This window comes from Canis lupus, chromosome 21, assembly GCF_011100685.1.
Source record: "Canis lupus familiaris isolate Mischka breed German Shepherd chromosome 21, alternate assembly UU_Cfam_GSD_1.0, whole genome shotgun sequence".
NCBI lineage: Eukaryota > Metazoa > Chordata > Mammalia > Carnivora > Canidae > Canis > Canis lupus.
In genome coordinates this window covers 41,470,034-41,489,947 of record NC_049242.1, presented here as the reverse complement: position 1 = coordinate 41,489,947, position 19,914 = coordinate 41,470,034, and the positions used below count along the sequence as shown (strand labels likewise).

General features: G+C 37.6%; 1 protein-coding gene and 1 long non-coding RNA gene across 2 annotated transcripts in view; one reads left to right on the top strand and one right to left on the bottom strand.

The window, feature by feature from the left end:
• Window positions 1-758: 758 nt before the first annotated feature.
• Window positions 759-19,914, bottom strand: part of GTF2H1 (general transcription factor IIH subunit 1) — a 36,361-nt gene continuing 17,205 nt past the window's right edge. The window contains exons 8-15 of the mRNA XM_038569202.1: window positions 16,661-16,788; window positions 16,474-16,561; window positions 12,697-12,785; window positions 11,950-12,067; window positions 8,353-8,443; window positions 7,781-7,896; window positions 6,780-6,872; window positions 759-1,779 (exon numbers count right to left, since the gene is read on the bottom strand). Coding sequence (XP_038425130.1) covers window positions 1,693-1,779; window positions 6,780-6,872; window positions 7,781-7,896; window positions 8,353-8,443; window positions 11,950-12,067; window positions 12,697-12,785; window positions 16,474-16,561; window positions 16,661-16,788 — 810 coding nt within the window. The 3' untranslated portion in view covers window positions 759-1,692. The remainder of the gene's footprint in view (window positions 1,780-6,779; window positions 6,873-7,780; window positions 7,897-8,352; window positions 8,444-11,949; window positions 12,068-12,696; window positions 12,786-16,473; window positions 16,562-16,660; window positions 16,789-19,914) is intronic.
• On the top strand, window positions 1,047-16,843 carry LOC111091573. Its single transcript, XR_005375806.1, has 3 exons — window positions 1,047-1,175; window positions 10,626-10,801; window positions 16,488-16,843. It is a non-coding gene; the product is annotated as an uncharacterized LOC111091573 (long non-coding RNA).

Below are 19,914 nucleotides of genomic sequence, written 5' to 3'. Positions count from 1 at the left end.
AGATACATACTCTTCATTTCAAACATTCTCTACCTGCTCCACTGCTATTGCTTACAGTAGTTGTAGTGATAATACACTTGAAAAGCACTTTGCAAAACTGTAAGGTGTAAGAGATTCCACTATTACTGTTCTGATCTGAAGGAGAAATGGGAAGACTGAAGCTGAAAGGGATGTCGCCCCTTCTCTTTTACCAGTTCAAAGACCAAGTTTTTGACCCCTTTGTAGCCATTATATGAAAGATAATCAGTCACAAGGATGGGAGGTACTGCATACAGAATATTGTCACTGGTACTGTAATCAATGGTGACAGACGGTAGCTACACTTGTGGCAAACATACAGCATAACATGTAGACTTGCTGGAATCACTATGTTGTACACGTGAAAGGAATACAACGTTGTATGTCAACTATACTTCAATACAAAAATAATTTTAAAAAAGCAAGAAAAAAAGGAAAGACAGCCAGCTTGTACAATGGCTTTAAAAAAGAATGAGTAGCCTACCAGAGTAAATACCACACGTGAGAAATCACAAGATGTGTTAACAGTTAAAACAGTACCTATAAAAAGTTTTTTTTTTTCCTGTAATTTTTAATACATCTGAAGTCTTAAACAGTGAGTTGATCCTATTAGGAACAAAATATGGCATGAGTCCAGAAACAAGAATGTGTTTTTTTTTTGCATGTAGGCTTTTCAGTCACTATGCAATGATTATCGATTCGCCAAGAACAGTAACAGTCAGATACTGGAGAAAAGGAGATATGAGAAACATCTTTTATTTTTTTCTAAAGAGGTGAAAATAAGTAAGATTTCTTATATTTCTCACTCGTAAGATTTTTAAACTCTTAAAAATGCAATTTCCTCTTTTCAAAGCACATGCCATCTTAAAAAAAAATCTTAGCAATGTACATTTGCACTCAAAGAAAAACATGCAGCGCCATTGTCTTTTGACAAAATTCTGCATAAAAAAACCCCACACAACTTTCTGCAAATATGTTCCCTCTTAATTATTTAGGGACTCCAAACCACAAACATTCAGTGCAACATTTATTGTTTCTTATTTCCGTAGGAAACACAGGACCAATGATGTCTTCTGACTATAACTGTTTCCTGATGGCTGAACAACAGTCTCCTTCTGCTTTACTTTAAAGTACTCTCTTTAACTTGCTGATGTAAGGTATAATTAGAATTCAGTACAACTTGAGGATCCAAGGGGAGGATGGAGGAGAAATACTTAAGGTGTACCCTGTGCCATAAACTTAGGAAAAAAATTTACGAAAGAAAAAAAAACAAACCTCAGATTTTATCAATGCACCCTTTTAAAAAGTTTTTTTTTTTTTAATTTCTGAAAGCAGCTTAATGTGAATCAAAAGCAGTTCCTGAGTAACTGCAGTAAACAGTGTCTCTTTAAAATATATATATGTGTATATATACATATACATATATATATTTATCTCTGCAACTTAGCTCATTTTGGTTCTGCCTTAATTTACCTCCTCAGCTTTGAGTTTTGTCACAGTTCCTTTCCTTTCAGTTCACAATGTGCAAGAACAACAGCATCAGCTCCGAGAGTTGGCATGGTGCAGATGTTTGTCACTTCTGTGCGATCATCGGCATGTCTTAGCCAGGTTTCCAGAGTCACTGCAGGTCACAGTTCTCTTAATTTCACAAAACCTGCGAGAGCCACAGATACTTCACGTTTTCTTCATCAGACGCCGTGACTGCCACTTGTGGAGCTTGTTGTAGGCTGTCTGGAGCATCTCTTCTATGTGACTTACCAACTGAAAAACAAAGCAAGACACTTAAGCAATAACTGGGCAAAGGCTGGGGAGGTTAACCGTTCTGATCCAGATCTGGCACATACTTCAGAGTATAGTTTCCAAGCTCATTTCTATTACTCCGATGAGGCAACCTACAAGCCCTTTGTGGAGGTATTTTCAGACACACTGGTGGGATAGAGGCTGGACATTCATCTGCTCTGTCTGGCCTGTTATTAACTAGCTATAGGACACCATGGAAGTTGAAACTGAGCTCTAGACCTCAGTTTCTTCTGTCAAATGAGGGAGGTGTACTGAACTGATTGATAGTTTCAAGAGCTGATGATTTTTTATTTATTTATTTTTTTATGATAGTCACAGAGAGAGAGAGAGAGAGAGAGAGAAAGAGGCAGAGACATAGGCAGAGGGAGAAGCAGGCTCCATGCACCAGGAGCCCGACGTGGGATTCGATCCCGGGACTCCAGGATCGCGCCCTGGGCCAAAGGCAGGCGCCAAACCGCTGCGCCACCCAGGGATCCTCTGATTGATAGTTTCTAGATTTAAACATTAGTCTGTTGACTAAGGACAGGATGGTGGCATCAACATTATTTTATAGAACATTTGAAAAAAATGCCTTACTCTCCTGAAGATCTTTACAAAAAACAACAACAGATTTTTATTTATTTGAGAGAGAGAATGAGCAGGGGCAGGGGCAGAGGGAGAAGTTCCTGCTGAACAGGGAATCTGATGCAGGGCTCCATTACAGGACTACAGGATCATGAGCTGAAGGCAGGTGCTTAACTGACTGAGCCACACAGGCACCCCTCTCTCCTTAAGGTTCTGATGTAGCAGGTCTGGCACAAGATCAGGAATCTATGTTCAAAAGCTCCTGTAGCTAATTTTGTTGCACAGCCAATCTTGTGAAGTATTTTTCTATGTTTTTTTTACGGTCTTTTCCAGCTCCAATGTTAGGGAATTTCAATGTTACTCAGTAAATTAAAGAAAATCTTAATGGTGTCATTCAGTACTTCACGTAAGTATTATGTCACACCTTAGGTCAGAACTATACATCTTGAATAGAAAAAGATTTTTACCCTTGCTATGGATATAACTAAAGGTCAACAGGATCACACTGATTGAGGTTGATAAAGACTCCTGAAGGAAAATGTCTTTGGAGTATCTGTTTCTTTGGAGACGGACAGTATTTATGTAGTTGGAACTAACAGTCTTATAAAGTCTGCAAGTCAGTTCTGGCAGGATGCAATGGCGACAGGAAGTCCTTAATTCTTTTAGCATGTCAATAACTTAGATTCAATCTGAGATGGAATAAAAAAAAAACACCAACACACTTATTCACCCCATCTGTTATCATTATGGTGGGGGTGGGGGTAAGGAGAAAAAGTATTATGCTATTTAGTTGTCTGGAAAGTATATAAAAATCATTTATTTTGCTTGATGGGCACCAGTGGTTCCATAGTGCCAGTGAGAAGAGATGATTGCCATAACCTCTTGTGAGGTTGTACAGGCATACCTTGTTTTATTATGCTTATCATGCTTCTCAGTGGTTTGTTTTTTAATCGCAAATTGAAGATTTGGGGCAACACTGCATCAACTGACTCTACCAGGGAAAAGCCATTTTCCCAACAGCATTCATTCACCTTGTGTCTCTGTGTCACATTTTAGTAATGCTTGCAACATTTCAAACTTTTTCATGGTAATCTGTGACAGTTTGACTTTGATGTTTCTGCAATTAGTTTTGGGGCACCATAAAGCATACCTGTAAGATGGTAAACTTTATTTATTTATTTTTTTAAATTTTTATTTATTTGTGATAGTCACAGAGAGAGAGAGAGAGAGAGAGAGCAGAGACACAGGCAGAGGGAGAAGCAGGCTCCATGCACCAGGAGCCCGATGTGGGACTCGATCCCGGGTCTCCAGGATCGCGCCCTGGGCCAAAGGCAGGCGCCAAACCGCTGCGCCACCCAGGGATCCCAAGATGGTAAACTTTAAATCGATAAATGCTGTGTCCTCTGACGGCTGCACTGACTGGCTGTTCCCCTCTCTCTCCCCTGTCTTCAGAACTCCCTATTTGCTGACACACAATGCTGCAAATAGGCCAATTAATAGCCCTACCATGGCCTCTAAGTGTTCAAGTGAAAAAGGAAGAGTCACACAACTCCCACGGTAAAACAAAACTTCCTCTTAGTGAGGAAGGGGTGTTGAAAGTTGAAACAGGCTGAATGAAAGCTAAGCCTCACTGTGTCAGTTAGCTAAGTTGTGAATGCAAAGGAAGAGTTCTTGAAAAAAAAATTGTTATTCCTGTGAAAATATGAATGGTAAGAAAGCAAAACAGTCTATTGCTGATATGAAGTTTTAGTGGTCTGGACAGAAGCTCAAACCAGTCACAACGTTGCCTTTAGCCAAAGCCTAATGCAGAGGAAGGTCACTCTCTTCAGTTCTATTAAGGCTGAGAGAAGTGAAGAAACTGTAGAGGAAAAGTCCAAAGCCATCAAAGTTGGGTCATTACCTTTAAGGAAAGAAGCCATCTCTGTAACAAAGTGCAAGGGTGAAGCAGCAAGTACTGATGTATAAGGTACAGCAGGTTATCCAGAAGATCTAGCTAAGTTAATTAACAAATGCAGCTAAATTAACCAATAGATTTTCAATATAGACAAAACAGCCTTCTACTGGAATATGACATCCACGACTCTCATAGCTAGAGAGAAGTCAGTGCCAGGCTTCAAAACTTCAAAGGACACACTGATTCTCTTATTAGGAGCTAATGCAGTTGGTGACTTTGACAATGTACCTGGTCACTCAAGAGCTCCGATGGAGATGTGCAAGATGAATGTTGTTTCCATGCCTGCTAACCCAACATTTATTTATTCCGTAGCCTGTAAGTTAAGGAGTAATTCTGACTCCTAAGTCTAATTATTTAAGAAATACAATTCCTAAGGCCATAGCTGCCATTGACAGGGATTACTCTGATGGATCTAGGCGAAGTAAAATGAAAGCCTTCTGGAAAGGATTCACCGTTCTAGATGCCATTAAGAATACTCATGATTCCTGGGAAGAGGTTAAAATACCAACATTAACATGAATTTGGAAGAAGTAACTGCAAAGTAAAGGAAATAGAAAGAGAACTAGAATTAGAAGTAGAGCCTGAAGATGTGACTAAATGACTGCCATCTCATAATAAAACTTGAATGAATGAGGAGTTGTTTCTCAGGGATGAGCAAAGATAGTAGTAGTTTCCTGAGATGGAATCTATTCCTGGTAAAGATGCTGTGAAGACTGTTGAAATGACAACAGGATATTTAGAATATTACATAAATTTAGCTGATAAAGCAGCAGCAGAATTTGAGAAGGGTGACTCTGAAGCAAACTTCACTGCTCTTATTTTTAAAAACTGCTACCAGCCACCCCAACCTTCAGCAGCCACCAACACAGAAATAAGATCCTTCGCCAGCAAAAAAGATTGACTCTGAAAGTTCAGGGGATAGCAATTTTAGCCATAAAATATTTTTAAATTAAGGGAGGTACAATGTTTCTAAAAATATAATGTTATTGCATACTTTTAAAAAAATATTTTATTTATTCATTCACAAGAGAAACAGAGAGAGAGAGGCAGACACAGGCAGAGAGAGAAGCAGGGTCCATGCAGGGAGCCTGACGTGGGACTCGATCCCGGGACTCCAGGATCACACCCTGGGCCAAAAGCAGGCTCTAAACCGCTGAGCCACCCAGGGATCCCAGTTATTGGATATTTAATAGACTATAAGAGAATGTAAACAATTTTTACATGCACTAGGAAACAGAAAAATTCATTTGAATCATTTTACTGAGGTGATCTGGAACCAAACCTTCAACATCTTTGAGGTTATGTATGCACGGGGCTTCAGAATCCTTTTTTCTAGTGTTCCAGGCAGTTACAACCGAGAAGACAACACATAAATTGAAACCCATGTGCTGTCCTTGCTCTCATATAGGAAGGAACTTCAAGTTTCCTTCCTGATTTTTAGTACTATAATTCTATTCTGAGACAAACCATGTAGAATGTTTAGGGAATAAATACTAAAAAACCTTACTGACAAAGAATTTTCAGCTTTCAATTATAAAACTCCTCCTTTTGATTAGCCCATTTACTGAAATACTAAATCCTAAAATTGTATATATTCTTCTTTCCCAGTCATCTCAGAGGGAATTGCATAACACATACCAAAAAACCCCATCTTGAGTGGTTGCTCTAGCCTTGCATTAAAAACAATGTTAAAAATCCTGAGCACAAAGTGACACTTTTCACCCACTACCTCACCCCCAGCCCTGCGCTGCTGTAAGCAATTAGGGTAGGTGAAGGCAGACCATTAGGCAGCAACTCTAAGGTTTACTGTTACAGAGTAGCAATTCTGCCTTTCTTGGCAGGGTTAAGTTTTCAAAATAATAATTTTTTAGGAACATATATATAGGTTTCTAGATCTATAAAACAAAGCACAGAGATGATTAGAGCTCCTTGACTGGCTCAATTGGCAGAGCAGTAACTCCTGATTTAGGATTGTGAGTTCAAGCCCCATAGAGCTTACTTAAAACAAACTTAAACCCATGGAGTTCATTATTATAAATGCCTGGGTTAGTTGTGGCCTTGGAAGACTGTGAAGGAGGGGTAGGCAACTGGATAGGGAATACCTATGGGTACTGGTATTGTTCCATTTCTTATGGCAATTTATGGGTAGATCCTTGTTTTGAAGTGTTACGTATTTTATATACTCTTGAATGTATGATACATTTTCATTTAAAAAATAGTACCCTTGAGAAGCTCCTGAGTGAGAGAGAGCCCCACACTGGGTACAGAGATTACTAAAACAAAACAAAACAAAACAAAAACTAAAAAAAACAAACTGTACTCTGAGCAATAGAAAAAACAAATGAACCCAATTTATCTACTCACTCACATGAAAACAAAATTAATCTCATAATTTTGTGACACAGAGAAAGAAAATCAGGCCAAAATCACATTGTTGCCTTACATTTGTGCTTAAATACTGTCTCCGAATTTTTTCTTGGAATGGGCAGAGCTTCGTAACTTGAAATCGCTCCAAATTACTTTTCATTTTCACTACCTAAAGACGATGACAGAAATAAATTAGAGAAATCTTAGAGAACCTATGGGAGGTAAGATAGAAACACAGGAAGGTTACTTTTTTTTAAATAGATTAATTGGCTTTAGGAATTTATATTAAATTCCTGAATACTGAATTTCTGGGTCAAAACATTTTTTAAACAAGGTAGTACAAGTTTAATGGAAGAAAGGACTCTTAGCAACCTGGCCATCACAGATCATTTTAAATTTTTTGTTCTTTTAAAAACCATAGATAAAAAAAATGCTCTTTCACTGTAGCTTTGAAGATTATTTGAATACTAGGGAGTATGAAAATGTCCTCTTAGGTTTGCTGAGCCAAGTGCATTCTTTAGTGAGGTGCCTGTTAAAAATCTTTTGACTATTATTTTTAATGGGGCATTTAATCTTTTTTTTTTTTTTAGAGGGTTGTTTAAAAGAGCAATCTATACAGTTCAATTACTACTATTAATACTATATATATTTTCTATTTGTCAACTGTCCTTTAATTGGTTAAAAAAGGATTTTAGTGTTTAGTGTTATATAGCTAGTGCTGTATTTGTTGTCAGGCTCAGTTTGAATTTCGCTACCTCTAAAAAATATACCAAATAAATAATTTTACATATATAACTTGTTTTGGGTCTCTGTCCTTCATTGCTCCTAGTGGATTCGAGCTAGACACAAGTTTTAAGATGTCCAACTATAGGTTATAGAAATGGCCTGGATCTCAAGTTTATTTATAAAATGGGTTTCAAAACCTACTCCATTAAGATGCTGTAGGCTTAAATTAACATATGCAAGTAGTTATCTGAATGTCTAGCACATGGTAAATACTCAATACAATTTTGATTTCAAAATAACACCCTACTAAGTCATACTACCAGAGAGCTGGCTGTTTGGAATTATTCTGACCTTTTCTTCTAGGAATGGTGTATTAACAGGAAAGCAGGACCAGAAGTGCCGTAGAAGTTCCCCAACAGCCACATAAAGGTGTTTCAATTCAGACTGAATATCATTTGGCACCATCTCTGCAGAAGAAAGAATTGGATAAAAGTTATTTCCACATATGTATAGTCTCTGAAAGAACGATCACTCACAAAATAAATATGATCATGTGTTCTTTGCCAATGCTAAACCAGGATGTGCTATTCAGAGATAAGTTAATGATTTTGTGGCTAACAGATCTTAAAATTTAAATTCCCTTAGATTTTGGAATAATTTTCAGGTTTCCTTTTATTCTAGGAGGCTGGAAAGTAAAAAAGAAAGCTTTTAGTATGATTAAGGAGACTAGCAATGTACTGCTGTTTGTAATATTAAGATAATTAATGAAACCTAACTCTTGTCTAAGTAGGATCTATATGCATAAAAACATAAGTTCCAGAAATGCTCCCAAAAAACAGAATATAATTTTTGCATTCCTCTCAACTTGCTCTTTAGAGTTTATTTAAGTAAAGGGACAGCAAAGAAAGTGGCCCAGCACATACGGTTTATGGCTTGCTGTGTCCCTCCCTGCATAAGTGCTCCTCCAGGTGACAGCGTTGTGATAGTACTACTGGCAGCACTACTTGAGAGAACCTGAAAGAAATGAAGACACAGAAAAGTGGTTTTTCTCTTCTTGCCATCTTTCTTACTTGTTTTACAGCAAAACATTCAGTACATCTTTATTCCTGTACTAACAGTATACAATTTATAGCAGCCAGAGTGAATTATTTTGCATGAGGCCAGAAAAAAATACCTACCAGTCTTCCAGCGAAACAAGTCTATAGAACTCAAAACTCACACTTTGGCTAGTAAAGCACTTTCTTAAGCACCAACTCAACTAAACTTGTGAACTTTTACCAATGAAGGTAAAACTGAGTTTAAGAAAACAAGCAAAAACAATATAACGTGTACTAGCCGGTAGCGGGGGGGGGGGAGGGGGGGGGGAGGAGAAAACAGAGCTGTTTGCCGTTTTCCAAAGGAGTGAATATACCTTGCCAAAAGGGGAAAAAAACATACTCCCCACTGTATCAGTATCAATAGTTAAGGAAATAATTGACCTATGTATTCAGTGAATGCTTAACAAGTGCCAGGCACTGTGGTTATAGAGGAACAAATAATTTGTTGAATAGTTCAAGTGCAGGGCTAGTATGTGCAAGGCTTTTCAATGATGTTTTTGCAAGTAGAAATCTATGGGTATAAGGGACTGGCTGAAAATAAATTTTCAACCTGGCCTAAGGGTACAGGACATGACAACAATGAGTGAAGAGAACATGGGAGTTCATGTTATTCCTATTTCTTTTTGTCAGAAATTTAATGTGTTGGACCCAGAAGTTTCACTGATTGTTGAGTTTGCTGACTAGCCATGGGCTGCACTCAGGTACACACACCCAAGGAGAGATAACTTCCTGGGCATTCCTGAGTCAATTCATGTGTCTTAGATATTAAATCATTTTGGGGATGCAGAGTGGATGTGGGGAAAACTTTAAATATCTAAGATTGACCACAGCTTAAAAACAACCAGGAGAGTCTATCTGGGCCCAAGGGCCAGATGTTGGGCAGTTATATACCAAGAAGAAAAAAAGTAGTCAAATAATCTCAAATGTATTACGTGTGCATATATGTACATACCTATATTTCTCAGCTCTGGTCATGGAAGGGACAATAACACTAGCAGTAAATGATACCCCAAAAGCAATGAAAACACTGCACCCAGGTCTTTGTTTCTTTCTTTTTAAATTCTACACCAAGAGAGAGAATCCCAAGCAGGCTCCGCACTGAGGGCAGAGTCCGACTTAGGGCTCAATCACACCATGCTGATACCAAGACCCCAGAAATCAAGAGTGTGGCATTTAACTGACTGCACCACCCAGGCATCCCCAGATCTTTGGCTTCTAAATCTACGCAGCACTAAAGAAGATTCTGTGGCTGGGGCAGAGAAAGCATAAGATGAACCTGGAAGATCTCATTGTTCCATAAAGTAAGGTACTCAAAAATTGATGAAGAAATCATCAGAAAGATACAGGAGCCAGTGTGAGGGGCATGGGAAGGTACTAATTACTACAAAGAGGCATGGGTACACTTTTGGGGGTGACAAAACTGCTTTTTGACTTGTGTTGGTTGTTACCGAACTGCATATGTTTATTAAAATTTGCAAAAGAGACTAAAAAAATGTACATTTTATAATTTACTGCATGTAAATTATACCTTAGTTTAACAAAAAGACAGCAACAGTTAATAACCCAGAAAATAATGTAAGAACCCATGAATCCATTCTGATATAAATAAATGCAAGAGACGGAAAGGCAAGCTCTTCATCTTAGCAAAGTGTCAAATGATAAATGTAGAAGGAATAATGGGATTAGAAAATCACCATTTGGGGCACCTGAGTGGCTCAGTCAGTTGGGCGTCCAACTCTTAAGATTCTCTCTCCCTTTCCCTCTGCTCCTCCCACTGCTTGTGCACTCTCTCAAAGACAACAACAACAACAAAAAGTCACCATTTAACTACCATGGTATTGTTTCTGGTAAGAATAAAAAATGGATTCTAAAAAACTGTGGGTAATAGTTTGATAAGAAACAGAATATTTACATAGTCTTAAAAGTATTGCTCAAGGGGCACCTGGGTGGCTCAATGGGTTAAGCCTCTCCCTTTGGCTCAGATCATGATCTTAGGGTCCTGGGATTGAGTCCTGCATCAGGCTCAGTGGGGAGTCTGCTTCTCCCTCTGCCCTTCCTCCCCACTCATCATGCTCTCTGTCTCTCTCTCTCTGAAATAGATAAATAAAATCTTAAAACTGGCTCTACTCAAATATCAAGACCATGAAACTGTAAAACGATTCCATTTGAAAGGAGACTAAAGGGATACGAGAGAACCAAATACAACTTGGAACCTGACTTGGATGCTGGACCAAAAAAGTTTTCTTTGCTGTGAGGGACACTGCTGATACAACTGGTAACATTTTTGTATAAGACCTAAAGAATAACAATGCTTTATCAGTGTTAACTTATCATTTCTGTAATTATATTGTGTTATTTATGAGGAATGTTTTGTTTTAGGAAATACAAACTGAAATATTTCAGAGTTTCTAATCTCAAAATAGGCCAGAAAACATTCTTTTGGCAACTTGCTGTAAATTTGAGATTACTGCAAAATAAAAAGCAAAAAGTAAGTTCCAATACGTGACAAGTATTATAAAACATGTATGAACTCTGCCTCGGGGTTTACAAAAACAGACATGCCCCCATGCCCTGCCCCAAAACTTGTTCTGGGCATGCTGAGAATTGCTTTACAGAGATAATGAAATCTGAGCTGAGTTTTGAATAATTATTATTAGGGGCAGAACAGACTAAGGGCATTCTAAGAAGAGAGAAAGCCTGAGCTTTCTCTGTTTTCTAGGTAGTTTAGTGTGTTAGGCTGGAGAGAAGACTCTTGGTTGTGTGTGGAAGGGAATGGTGGAGATACAGCTGGAATGCAAACTGGAGATGTGAATCCGGGCCACAACGTAAAGGCTCTGGCACACCAGATAAAGGCATTCAGACAATTCCTATGTCAATGAAAGGGGACAGTAAAGGTTTTAAGCTGCAGGGTGATAAGATTAAATTTCTGTTTTTAGAAAGATAACCTGTAGAGGCATTGCGGAAAATTGATTCAGTGTGTTTAAACCAACGTTGTGGGAATCAAGAAATACTGAAGAATGGACAGAACTTGCCGAAGAATTTAAGTATGAATAAGAAAATAAAGACCTGATAATAAGCTCTATTTTATATATTCTAGTTTGAGGTCATGCAGAATATCTAGATAGTGATGTCCAGGAGTGTTTCGGAAATCTGGGAAATTTTCCCAATAACACTGGGTATGTGGAAGGAAAAAATTAGCAATCACAAAACTTATGTTATTTTTCATTACATCTTAACTTCAAATGCTTCTTGAGTATGCCAAATATCTTTTTTTCCCTACCTCTTGATTATTTTAAAATCTATTTAGCAGAAATATGCCTTTAAACCCAATTAAAACAGTTTATATAGTTCAATACAGTTGTGCTCATAAACGGAGGAAAGAACTATGGGAATTCTGGTTTTCAAACTGTACAAGTCACATACCTGAGTTAATTTGGGTGTATAAGCTTCCATTTCTTGCCTAATACTTTGAAAAGAATTAATAATGTCCTGACTTGTTGCATATTGTAGTGACTGGATTGGAGTTGGACCGTGATAATACCTGAAGATTAGCAAAGAATAAAGAAATTACTCATCACACAGAATAAAGGCGCTCAACATTTGCCCTTCAAATATTTTAGCAGTCTTCATAGAAGTTGTCCCCAAAGGAAAAAACAATATATTTAAACAGATTTCAATAAAGTAACTCAATTTTTATGGGGGTAATAAAAAAATAGCACAGAGAACCACCTTTTTATCTTAGCTTTTATCATTTAGCATCCTTTTCTGAAATGCACAAAGTAATTTTTTTTTAAATAATTTTGAATTTGTCTTTTATTTTTTCTTTAATTTTTATTTATTTATTTATTTATGATAGTCACACAGAGAGAGAGAGAGAGACAGAGAGAGGCAGAGATACAGGCAGAGAGAGAAGCAGGCTCCATGCACTGGGAGCCCGACATGGGATCCGATCCCGGGTCTCCAGGATCGCGCCCTGGGCCAAATGCAGGCGCTAAACCGCTGCACCACCCAGGGATCCCCAAAGTAAATTTTCAAGGGAAGAAGATACTGTATTTTTATGGTAACAAAGGGATAGAAAACTTGGGTGCTACACTTGCAGAATATACTCTGCAGTGACTTGTGTTATAGAACTGTTGTGCCTTAAGTTAATTTGATATTGACCAAACTTACCTATCTGACTTCTTGAGGTTTAGTGCAATCGTTTTTATGGAATTATTTTTTCCCAAGTCTTCATATTCAATGGACTCTTGTAACTTTGCCTGTAATTATCAATACAGCACTTTTTATGTTAACTTTTCCGTACAAAAGTAATAAATGTGACTGAAAAAGTACCACTATACAGAGAGTAAAATATGAAGTCTTCCCACCATGAGATTCGATTCCTAGAAATGAATGCTCTACAACTTGTTGAACTCATTTTCTCACCAACCACTCACAGAGTACCTGTTTTCTTCCTACACTCTGAAGTACACTTCCTACACATCTTAAGTATTACTGAACTTCCAGTTTTTAGCAGTCTGACAGGTGAAGATGGTGTATTTTACTATTTTTCTACCAAATAAGTAAGACTAATTTATTGTATGTGCTGTAAATACTTTTACTTGCGTGTTTTTTTTTTTTTTTGGTTTTATTTCTTTCTTACTTATTATTCTGTGGATTAAATCTTTTGCCTAACTTTGATCCACTTAAGATTTATTGTGGAATAAGGAATCTGAGTTGTTTTAACAGTTCTCCCAACAGCATTTATAGAATAATGTCATTTCCTATGCATTATGAAATAGCATGTTTATCATGTATATTTAATTCTTCCAGGTATTTGGGTTTACTTCTGTACTATTTTGGTTTCTGTACTCTCTATTTTGGTTATACTAATCTGTTTTCTCCTGTACTAGTAGTAACAGACTGCTAAATTTCTACAGCCTATATGTTAATTATAAAAGAAATAAAGCAATCTACATATGGCTATTTGTGAAAATAATTCTACATTTCATCCTTTACATAGCTGTGAAATTCATCTGGTCAAACCTTCATCTATAGCTACCAAGACTAGGATCAAAATATTTAGGTTATTAAATAACCTGAAAACTTAGTATCTGAAATTACCCCTGTTTGGACAGTTTGAATATTCTCCTGGTAGTATAGGAACACAATATTCAGAATTAACACATTCACCAGTCCCACTTTACCTAAACCCAGAATTTTTTTTCTCAAATCTATACCCTTTTACCAACTTCAAGGCATATAGAAATCTTCATTAATTTTCACATAAATCAAGCTCATTTCTACCCCTGCTGTTGCTTCACCTAAGTCATATTCCTTTCTAACCTCCCATGATAACCCAAATCCCATACTTTTGCCAAAGTCTCATTCGATGACCTGATTCTCATACCTAACCGAAAACTCCATAAAAATACTCTTATTACTTCAGAATCTCTCATTCTATAAAACCCTTGTACAGAACATTCATCAGACCATTTATTTCAAACTACTGATTTCAAATAATGTCTAGAGTCAGCATTATTGAACACTGTGAAAATCCACACAAACCATGATTTTTAATTACCATGATTTTATTTTTAACAACTCTTTAATTACCAACTGTCAAATGTACTTAGTGTAATCGTACTGCAAAGAAAAGCATCACTTCCTAGATTTCATCTTAAACTCCTCTCTGTAACTTTCATTTTATTTTCACTTTTCTTAATCAGAAAAAAAAACTATTCAACTCATAAATAAGATATTTTTTAAAGGAGTGCACTTGTGATGATCACTGGGTATTATATATAAGTATCGAATCACTAAATTGTAGGGGTGCCTGGACTGCTCAGGCACTTAAGTGGCTGCCTTCAGCTCAGGTCATGATCCTGGAGCCCTGGGGTCCTGGAATAGAACCCAGTGTTGTGCTCCGTGCTCAGCAGGGGGTCTGCCTCTCCCTCTGCCCCTCCCTTCTGCTCATGCACACTCTCAAATAAATAAATAAATAAATCTTAAAAAAAATTAACAAAGCCAATAGAATATTTTTTCATTTTAAGTTTTCATTTAAATTCCAGTTAGTATATGGTACAGTCTTCGTTTTCAGGTATAGAATTTATTATTTTTTTTACAAGATTTTATTTATTTATTCAAGAGAAAGAGAACAGGAGCAGGATGATGGGCAGTGCGAGCAGAGAGGAAGAAGCAGGCTCCCCCATTGAGCAGACAGTCCAACGGGAGGCTTAAGTCCAGAACCCTAGAATCATGTCCTGAGCCAAAGGCAGATGCTTAACTGCCTGAGCTGCCCAGGCTTTGTTAATTTTAAAGGTTTTTTATTTTTTATTTTTTTAAAGATTTATTTATTTATTTATGAGAGAGAGAGAGAGAGAGAGAGAGGGGCAGAGACACAGGAGGAGGGAGAAGCAGGCTCCATGCCGGGAGCCTGATGTGGGACTCGATCCTGGGACTCCAGGATCGCGCCCTGGGCCAAAGGCAGGCGCTAAACCACTGAGCCACCCAGGGATCCCCTAAAGGTTTTTTAATTTATTCATTTGAGAGAGAGAGAAAGCAAAAGTATGAGAAAGGGGGAGGTTGAGAGGGAGGAGACAACCCACTGATCAGGGAGCCCAACCTGAGGCTCAATCCCAGGACCCTGAGATCATGACCTAAGCCGAAGGTAGACACTTAATCGAAGGAGCCACCAAGGTATCACCGGCTTTGTTAATTTTAAAAGTGTATATGCCTGTAGAAACATATTAAGTTACTAAAAAATGAACTAAAGTGTAAGACTCATTCATAATTCTTTTATGGAAAGAAAACCATTTAGCGAATTTTTGAAGGCCTTTTAAAAAAGTTCATAAACTTTTTTTTACATGTGAAATTGTACTACATAGCCTGTTCTGTGAACTTTGTATTTACTTAATTCATGAATTTTTATTTTCTTGATTCCTACTTTATTTTTGATTCCTACTTTAAATAACATAATTGCTATACTTCAAGTTTTATTCTGAAACACTTTTGATTTTGTGTTCCCTACAGACACTAAACTCATAAAGGATAAGAACTCTTATCCTTTTTTGTTTCCCACCCCCTAATATTTTCAGTGACTCAAAAATGGTTTCTTGAATATAATTTTTTATGAACTAATTATGGCATATGTGAACTCTTTTTAATTTAGTATGTCAGTAATCCTTTTCAAGTTATTCATGGCTGCATCAATCTCCATTGTATGGGCAGATATATTATTAGGATGTTTGCTACTTTGTTATAATACTATAATAGGTATGTGCATTTAAATATTTGCACACCTTTACCTTTTAAAATAACTGTCCAAAATGAATACTGTCCCCAAAATGGAATTAAGTGCATAAACCACTAAAATTTTAATACACATTGCTTGATTGCTGTTTATATTTATAATTAGGGAAGAACTTAAAAAATTGGGAGAGAAAAAAAAATTGGAGAGAGAGTAGCTTGGCAAAGTTGAAGGAAAAAATATGGAAGTAGATAATTCTGTCCATACTCCCCAAACGCCCCAAATGATTACTTCAATATTTAATGAGAACACATTTCTAATTCTGATATGCTGTTTAAAAGAGGCCCAAATCCTATCTTTTAAAATCATATACACAAACCTTTAGTTTTTCTTCCTGTCATATTGCCTTTGTTGAATACTCTTGCCCAGAACACAAACTGTATGTCAATATGTGTGTATGTGTACATGTGAAGGAAAAAAAAGAGAACAAAACCAGTAAGAACAGTTAACAGACAGGAATGCATGGAAAGTGGGCTGGCAAGTTAAAAACCAACAAAGTATTCTTTAAAACGTTCTATAATTTATGCCAAATGCTTAACGTCTTGGTCAGAAGAACTGAGTCATTTGAAATAATCTAGGGTTAACATAAAGTACTAATAGTTATACAAGGTTATCTGGAGAAACTTGAGCTCTAAACCTTCTGAACTTTTTACCCATACCCTTTTGACTGCAGGCTGGAAGCAATCTGCATCTCCAGAATTTCCATCGATGCTGCTGGGTTCACCATTTTGTTCATTTTGTGCTTCTCTTAAAACAAAGGGGGAAAATGTTAAAAATCAGAACAACACAACTCCATCTGGTTACCTTGAAAAGCCCAGTTATTGCACCTTTGCATGTATACTTAACTGTTTCCTGAGACCTGCTGCAAGGACCATGGCACTGTGATGGTTAAACCTCTTGATGATGGCAGCATTACTATTCTCCTTTATGGATTTAGAATTAGAAGTAGATGGCACAGAAGAAATGCCATAGCCCTATGAGAAACAATTTAGAAGATTAAAAATAAAGTTCTGGTTTTCTTATCCATTATGAGAGAGATGCCTAGCTGAAAAAGTTTTCTGGATGATGGGACTATATTAATTCTGAGCATTACTCAAATTTTGTTTTTTTGCGTTACTCAATTTTTACAGGTAAATATTTAACAAGTTACATACACACAAAAAAATACAACATGCTCCTTCTTCTAGCATGATAAAAATAATCTTAAACCACCCATTTTTTAAAGGAAGATTTTAAGTCATCTCTACACCCAGTGTGGCGCTCAAACTTCTAACCTTGAGATCAAGAATTGCATGCTCCACTGACTGAGCCAGGCAGGCACCCTGAACCGTGTTTTTCTTTCTTTCTTTCCTTTTTTTTTTAGAAGAGCTGTTTTGGATATAGTTAGCAAAATATTAAATGAAGAATTAGAATACAGGCATAGAATTAGAAAAAAAGGCATAGACTTAGGAGTCATGTAGATATGGAGTCAAATTCTGGCTTTATAACTTTTTAGTAAGTATTAGTCTAAGCAAGGGTAATCAACTTTTCCAAGCTCTGTAAAAATAAGTATTTAAGAAACAGATAGATATTTTCAAACATGTAGACAGAAAGTTGTTAAGACCTCGTGCCAAAGGAGCCAGAACACTAGTTAGCAGGGTGCTAGGCTATAAGCCAGTTACACATAGTTAAGTGCTGCAACAGAGGAAGTATTCTATCCCACAGGAGAGCAGAGATAGGTTCAAAAAAGCTTCATGGAGCACCATAAATTGATCAAGTGCTTGCAAGCCAGACACGAATACAGTAACATTTCAGGGAGAGGAAACTGCTTAAATATAGGTGTACAAGCAACATAATACATATGTGTCATAGGGTTTTCCTGGTCAGCAATACACCTGGAATGAAGGGTGGACCAGGGATTGGTGAGACATAGGGCTAAAAAGGGAAAAGATTATAAAAAGACTCATGCCGGGCAGCCCGGGTGGCTCCGCAGTTTAGCACTGCCTTCGGCCCAGGGCCTGATCCTGAAGACCTGGGATCGAGTCCCATGTTGGGCTCCCTGCATGGGGCCTGCTTCTCCCTCTGCCTGTGTGTCTCTGCCTCTCTCTGTCTCTCATAAATAAATTTAAAAAATCTTAAAGACTCATATGCCATTCATTCAGCAAATAATTACTGAATACCTATTACGTGTCATGTGCAGGGGATAGGTCAGTAAACGAGAGTCACCGTCACAAAACTTCTACTCTATTGAGATCACTTTTGAAAATGACAAGGGGTATGAAAAAAATAAAAGGGCGGCAGGATATAAGGACTGCATGGAGAGAGAGCAGGAACCACTTCAGATAGAGAGGTTAGAGAATGTCTCTCTTAAGATTTTATTTATTTACTCATGAGAGAGAGAGAGAGAGAGAGAGAGAGAGAGGCAGAGGGAGAGTAGGCTCCACACAGGGAGCCCGACTCAGGATCACGCCCGAGGCTGAAGGCGGCACCAAACCGCTGAGCAACTGAGGCTGCCCGAGAATGTCTCTCTTAAAGAAGTCTTTGAACAGATGTCTAAAAGATGGGTAGGAGCTAGTTAGGTAGAAGAGCAGGAAGGAGGAATAGCAAGTACAAAGACCCTGAGGTAGAAAAAGCTTGGGATAGACAAGAAAAAAGGTATCTAAGGGGATGAATGAGTGTAAGTGGCCTAAATTGAAGTAGCAGCAGGCAGAGGCCAAATCAAGAAGAGCCTTGTAGTTTTGATTTTTAGGTTCAATAAGAAACCACCAAAGAGTTTTACACAAAAAACTGTTATGATCTGATTTATAACTCTACTGCTAAGGGAAAGTAACATAGGGAACAAAGTTGAAAATAGGAGTATCAATTAGGAGGCTAATAAAAGCAATCAAAACAAAAATGGTGGTAGCTTAATTAATAGTAAGAGAGTTTAAGTGTGGGGATGCACAGTTGTAGGCAAATCGATGTATTGTAGAGGACTTGCTGATGAACTAAACATTGGAGGTGAAGGAAGGGGAGGAATCAAGGAGACTCCCAGCTTCTGGCTTGAGCAACTGAGTCCATGGTAATGTTCGTCTTTTTTTCTGAAGATTTTATTTATTTTGGGGGGGGGAGGGGAGCGCGTGCGCGCACAAGTACAAGTGGGTGTTATAGGCAAAGGGAGAGGGAGAAACAGATTCCCTGCTGAGCACGGAGCCTGATGTGGGCCTTCATCCCAGAACCCTGAGATCATGACCTGAGCCAAAGGCAGATGCTGAACCGATTAAGCCACCTAAGCACCTCGATGCTATGTAATGGTAATTTTTAAAAAAATTAAGATACAGAAGATCCAAGAAGAAATAGGTTTAAGAGGATAAGAACAAAAGGTTCATTCTGGACATGCTATGCTGAGGTGTCTGTGAAATATCTAAGTGAAGATAGTAAGCAGGTATGTGTATAATTTTGGAGTTCTGGGGTCAGAGAGACCAGGGCTACCTGGGATTCATCATTACGTATTAGTATCTAAAGCAATGGAAGAAAATGTATCCAGAAGGTGGCCCAAGGCCATACCCTGGAAAAGTTACAACTAGAGGATATAGGGGAAAGAGGCACCAAAGGAAAAACAGAATCACCCAACATTTCTATTTACAGGAATTGGTTATATAAATGTTCATTTCTCCATATAATGGAATATCAAGCAAGCACACCAAAACATAAATAAAAGTAACACCTATGATTTGCTGAGCACTGTGTACCACACTCTTCTAAGCTCTTGTAGCAATCCCATAGTCAGCACTTTTCTTTGTACTGAATTTATTCAACTCAGATATAACTGATACATAACATTTTATAAGTTAAAGGTATAAACTGTATTAACCTCATATTTCTATATTGCAGTATGATTACTCTAAAGTTAACATCTCTATCATATCATGTAATTATCATTTCCTGTTCTGCAGTGAGAACTAAGATGTAGCAACTCTGAAGTTTATAACACAGCATTGTTGACCATAGGCTGCATATTAGTTCTTTAGAACTTATTTATCTGCTAGTGGCAAGTTGGTTATCCTTAACCAACATCTCAATTTTCCTATCCCCTACTAATAAGGTCAGTACTATTAACCTCATTCCATAAGAAAACTTGG